General features: G+C 49.0%; 1 protein-coding gene across 3 annotated transcripts in view; it reads right to left on the bottom strand.

The window, feature by feature from the left end:
* The window catches only part of Nfyb (nuclear transcription factor Y subunit beta), a 21,093-nt gene extending 20,403 nt beyond the window's left edge, over nucleotides 1-690 (bottom strand). For 2 of the 3 annotated variants that reach the window (XM_008843149.3, XM_008843147.3), the window contains exon 1: nucleotides 226-353. Coding sequence is in view for 1 of the 3 variants with exons in the window: in XM_008843150.3 (XP_008841372.2) it covers nucleotides 226-651 (426 nt within the window). In the remaining 2 variants the exon portion in view is untranslated. Of the gene's footprint in view, nucleotides 1-225 lie in introns of all 3 variants that reach the window. The other variant, XM_008843150.3, reaches the window with a different exon arrangement.
* Nucleotides 691-5,918: the final 5,228 nt, after the last annotated feature.

The raw sequence follows: 5,918 nt of genomic DNA, 5'->3' as shown, positions 1-5,918 counted from the left end.
GGCCTCGCGCACACAGCCCCGCCGCGGCTCCGCACACGCCCCGGTCCGCAACACAGCGGCCTCGCCCAGCCGCCCGGCCCCGGGGCCCGGAGGCGGCGAGGATGTGAGTGCCCCCGGCCTGGGCGGCGTTGGCGGCGGGGACGGCGCCGGGAGGAGACGGACATTTCATTCGAGCTAAAGTGGAGTCGGTTTAGGAGCGATCATTGGCCGAAGCGAGACACAAACCTCCAATGCAGCCCTGGTTGGCTCCCGTCTCCAATCGGCTGTTTGGTTGGACAGAAAATGGCTGCGAAGGAACCAGTCCCAGCGCGGAGCTCCGCTTCCCGGACTCGGCCTCCCCTCCCTCCGCCGCAAGCCGCTTCCCTCCGCGCGACACCCTCCCTCCGCGCAGCACGCGCCCGAGGCCACGCCCCAGCCACGCCTCCGACCACGCCCCGCGCCCGGAGCCCGCTGCGCCTCCCGGAAAGCGCGCGCGCGGGCAGGCTCCTTGCTGGCCGGAGCTTCCAGGCTTCCGAGCCGTGGGAGGCCGCGCTCTGCACCCGCCTTCTTGTCTCCCAGCCCCGGGCCGTTGCGGAGCCGGCTTGCTGCGGCCTCCGGCTCCTTCGAAGCCCTGCCTCTGTGCGTGCAAGCGTCCCACCCTCCCCAGTTCATCCTGGAAAGGGACCACGGACAGGAGCCGCTGCCCTGGACCACACCCTAGAGGCTGCTTGGTAGGTCAGCGAAGTGGTCACCGCCGGGATACCTGTGCACCAGGTGTTGTCCTGGTGTCCCTCTAACCGTCGGGCACACAGCGTTCCCTCTCAGTCCCTGAGCCTGGCTGTTTTTCGGATTTCATTTCAGCTTACTGTCCTCTTCCTCTCCAACTGTAACAGGTTGGTCAGTCTAACTACCCTCGCCCTGTACTCCTGATCTGAAGATTCTGCGTTTTCTACCCAGGAACCCCCCTCCAGGTTGACTTAGTAGCTTGCAACCCGAAGTGTGGCTTTTTTCCCCAACCTATGACACTAAGCTGCAAAAAATCATGGCCCGTTTTTGCCTCTGTGCAGCCAAGCTCCTTCCCTGTCTGCCTCACTGCAGTTTGGACCGACTTCCCTTGGCTGCTACTCCCGAATGGCAGAGATCCAAACGCCCCACACTGCGATGCACCGCAGGAATCCTGCGCACAAGCTGGGAATCTGTTTCGTTTACTTTGCTAAAAATGACCTGGTGCTGCATTAACTTTCTAGCTCTAATCATTTAAAAAATTTGGAGAAAACGGTTATCCTAGGATTTGGAGGCTAAGACAGGGAAATCCTGAGTTGTACGTCAGCCTGGGCTACATAGTAAGACCCTGTTTTTAAAAAACAGTGGCTGGAGAGATGATGGCCTCACAGTTAAGAGCACTGGCAGCTCTTGCAGAGGACCCATGTTCAAATCCCAGCACCTGCATGGAGGCTAACAACCAGCTGTAACTCCAGTTCCAGGGGCTCCTCTGCCCTCTTCTGACCTCTTCCGGCATTACACAACACAGGTGCACTTACACACGTGCAGGCAATGCACTCGTACACATAAAAATATATAAAATTTAAAGAACAATAGTAATAAATATAGAAGGCAGGGTGTTTTGGCTTATGCCTTTAATCCCAGTTCTGGGGAAATGGTGGCAGGAAAATCTAGAGTTCCAGGCCACCTTGGCTCCTTAATGAATTCATAGGCAACCTAGGCCACATAATGGGACCATGTCTCCAAAAAAAAGTATGCGTATATATGAATGTGCATATATATTACTTGTGTGTATAAAATATACAGAAAAATGGTACTTATTGCGCTTCTACTGTGTTTTAGCATATGTAAACATTTCTGGGCAGATAAGGAAGCAGCAAATGAAAGTCGCCCAGTTAGTCTAGGAGTAAAAGGCACTGTAGACTGCAGAAAACCTGATTTGAATTTCAGCTCACCTTCTTACTGGCTGTGTCCTTGGAGAGATTTACCTTAAATTCGAAATCCTGCTGCCTCTCCCTCCAGAGTAGCTGAGATCACAAATATTTAAAATGTACCATCACACTGGGCTCCCAAGATCTTTATATGACAAGAATTTCACTGGCGTGGCGCCATATGCCTTTAATATCAGCACTCAGAAGGCAGGAAGATCTCTGAAATCAAGGCCAGCCTGGTCTATGTAGGAAGTTCCAGGACAGCTAGGGCCATATAGTGAGACCCTGAAGAAAAAGTTCAGTACTCATCAAACTTTGTTATTTGTTGAATATGAATAAATAAGCCTGAGTTTAACCCCATCCTTGTTTACTGATAGCAGAGTTTTGTTTTTTTTTTTAATGTGTATGAGTATATTGCCTGTATGTATGTGAGTGCACCCATGTTATGCAATGCTGCGGAGGTCAGAAGAGGGCTTCAGATTCCCCTGGAACTGGAGTTAAGGATGGTTCATGTTAGGGTTCCAAATAGCAGCAGTTTCCCCCCTCCCCAACAGGGACCTCACCTTGACCTTTGGAGTCAAGGGAAACAAACTCTGCTGAGAAGCAGCCTGCCTTTCCTTTGACCTCCAAAGATAAGATAAGCAGATTCTACCTGATAACCAGAGATTTTAGAAGCTGTTTTTCTCTTATCTTAAGAGGGAAAAAGTAAACACTTCCAGACCCTAATCCTACCTGCTTTTCCTGCTTCCCCCTCCCTGATTTCTCCCCCAAACATTCCCCCCTTCCATACCCTAAAGCCCCCATATATAAAGTCCCGGCTCACAACCCGTGAGCTGACACCCTTCCCTTCCCGGATATCTTTCCCTCACATCTTTCCCTGACACTCTTCCCTTCCCTGACATCTTTCCCTGACATCTTTCCCTTCCCTTCCCTTCCCTTCCCTTCCCTCCCCTTCCCTTCCCCTCCCTTCCCTTCCCTGCTGTCCCCTCCCTTCCTTTCCCTTCCCTGACATCTTTCCCTGACATCTTTCCCTTCCCTTCCCTTCCCTTCCCTTCCCTCCCCTTCCCTTCCCCTCCCTTCCCTTCCCTGCTGTCCCCTCCCTTCCTTTCCCTTCCCTGACATCTTTCCCTGACATCTTTCCCTTCCCTGAGGGAAAGGTGCCCCGCTGAGAATTCCATCTGTGCCTCGGTGCCTTCCTCCATCCATCTGCGCACTCGCTCTCCATCCGAATTTTTACCTATCAGTTCATAGCCGCCATGTGCGTACTGGGAATCAAACCCGGGTTCTCTGTCAGAGCAGTCAATGCTCTTAACTGCTGAGCCATCTCTTCAGCCCCTGCAAGTGGAGGAGTTTTAGCAGTGGAGTGATATGCCTGAAAGTGGGAAATAAAAAGCCCAAATCATAGAATTAGGAGAAGTCTGGCTAATCCACACATTGGATTATGACCAGAGGTAAAGCAGACCAGTTCCTGAGTACTGTCATTCTAGTTCCTTAAGTCCATCTACACCCTGAATTCAGATTCAACTGAAAAATGAGCAGCTGCTGCTTCCTAGGCCCTGTACTAGGAGCCCAGACTGCAAAGCTAAATCATTCTCTCCTTATCCTGGCAGCTAGAGCCCTGGGAGGCAAGAGGGACCCATCATCAACCATCTGTAGTTGAATCCCAGGCACTCTGGCCTTTTGCATCTATACAGAGGATGCCCCACGTAAAAGATGGGCAGTTGTCAGGATCACATGGTAGAAAAAAGCCTGGATCATAATTTAGTGTTTGAAAAGATACCAGGGTTTATGCTGGCCAGTTTCTGTCTAGTTGACAGTAACTGGAAACACCTGGGAAGAGGGAACCTCAGTTGAGGAATTTCCTGCCAGATGGGCCTGTGGGTATTATCTTGATTGCTAATTGATGTAGGAGGGCCCAGCCCACTGGGTTAGCCAGTAAACAGCATTCCTTCTGGGTCTCTGCTTCAATTTCTGCCTTGACTTCCTGAGATGATGAAATAAACCCCTTTCCTCTCCTGTGTTGACTTTGACTGTGGTGTCTGTTACAGCAACAGAAAACAGTAGAACAGAGTTTATCTAGTCTTTATGCAAGAAACATTAAGTACTAGTCTTTTCTTTCAAATCCTGTAAAACTTGATTTATGACAAAGAATTCCAATCTTTTAATCCCACCACACCCTGTAAGACTTTTGTCTAAGGAAAGGCCCTGATGCATTCCAGAACCCTATGACCTGGGGCAGTGGAGACTTTCATTTGTGTCTAACCAGAAAGACTGTGAAGTGTGACCCCAGCCAATGGGGAAAAGACACAGTACTCTTTCATGAAGAACCTATCAAGTTTCCAGGTCCCGTGTGCTTGCTGGATCTGACTGACCACACAACACACGCTTTTGCAAAAGTAAAAGGTGCCTTTCAAGTTACTTTTCCTTTGTTTGACTGTTCTTTGTGCAGTATTGGTGGGGTCCTTGAACTTCAGATCTTATTTGTAACATTTACATTCAGAGGGAAGGTGATTGAATGGCTTTACTCTGGTCCATACACAAAGCTGCCCCTTAGTTTATATTATCATTTCTGCAGGAGTCATAATTTGGCAAACAATAAAGCAGGATCTTGGGTATGATGAAGATGTCATAGTTGGATTTTATTACTTTAGTGAAGCCTCATAAAATCCCCATGAAGACTGTCTATTGGAGCATGCTTTCCATTTCCAACTCCCTGAGTTTACTCTTATGTCTCCTCAGACCTTTGTATGTGCTAAGGCCTGGAGGGAACTGGCCTCCACTTCTCTTTCCCATCCCAGCCCTGTCTCACCACCCTCTAGAGCCCTTGGCCTTGGAATGGCCATATACACATATACAAAATCAGACTCTTACTCAAGATCCTAAGTGGCTGCTTTTCAACTCACTCCTCAAAGATGGAATTTTCTTATCCCTCCTTTCTTTTGGGGGGGGGTCTTTTTGAGACAGGGTCTTCCTGTAGCCCCAGCTGTCCTGGAACTCACTATGTAGACCAGGCTGGCCTTGAACTCACAGAGATCCGCTGCCTCTGCCTCCCAAGTGTTGGGATTAAAAGTGTGCGCTACCATGCTCAGTTTATCCCTCCTTTTTTGAAACAGGGTCTCACTATATAACCCTGAGTGCTGGGATTAAAGGCATGTGCCACCATACCCAGCTATCCCCCCCTTCTAGTGTAGCTCTGGTGGTGCACACCTATAATCTTAGCACCCAGGAGGGATAAGCAGGACGATTACTGCAAGTTTGAGGCCAGTCTGTACTACTTAGACCCATACCCTCCCCCCGCAAATCAACAGTAAAATAATAATAAAAATAAAGTAGCCCCACCTCTTAAAGGCTCTACCACCACTCAAGGTCAAGCTTTTAACATGTGAGTTTTAGGGGAGACTTAAGCTCCAAATTATAATCAGTAAGCTTCCCCTCTTCCCCTCTAACATCAGTATCTTCTCTGTCTCCCAGCACCCCACTCCCCATCCAAAGGAACTTCTTTCTACAGCAAGGAACTGGACTGTGCAGCCAGGAGGATGAGACTGGAAAGGGCCTTTCTTCCCCACAGGATCCTTAAGTTGACTATAGCCAATTGTTCGCCTTCACTGAGGCCTTGACAAACTTGAGCCCAGCTATTTCCAGATCCTTCCCCCACAGAGACCGAAAGAATGTTTGCTGGTCTAAGTCATTGTTTAGGGCTAATTTGTTATACATTGTTTAGGGCTAATTTGTTACTTAACAAGTTGAAATGGTTGAATAAAATATGACAGAAAATGAAATATTATGCTGCCAACTAAAATTTTTCTAATTTAAAATTTTTTATGTGTATGAGTGCTTTGCCTGCATGTATGTAAGTACACTCAATGTGTTCAATGCCCGAGGAGGCCTAAAGAGGGTGATAAATACCCTGGAACTGGAGTTACAGATGGTTGTTGTTAGGGTTCCAAATAGCAGCAGTTTCCCCCCTCCCCAACAGGGACCTCACCTTGACCTTTGGAGTCAAGG

The sequence above is a fragment of the Nannospalax galili genome, unplaced genomic scaffold, assembly GCF_000622305.1.
Source record: "Nannospalax galili isolate Female #2095 unplaced genomic scaffold, S.galili_v1.0 scaffold39, whole genome shotgun sequence".
Lineage (NCBI taxonomy): Eukaryota > Metazoa > Chordata > Mammalia > Rodentia > Spalacidae > Nannospalax > Nannospalax galili.
The sequence above is the reverse complement of the archived record's forward strand: the minus strand, read 5'-3'. Positions and strand labels throughout refer to the sequence as shown.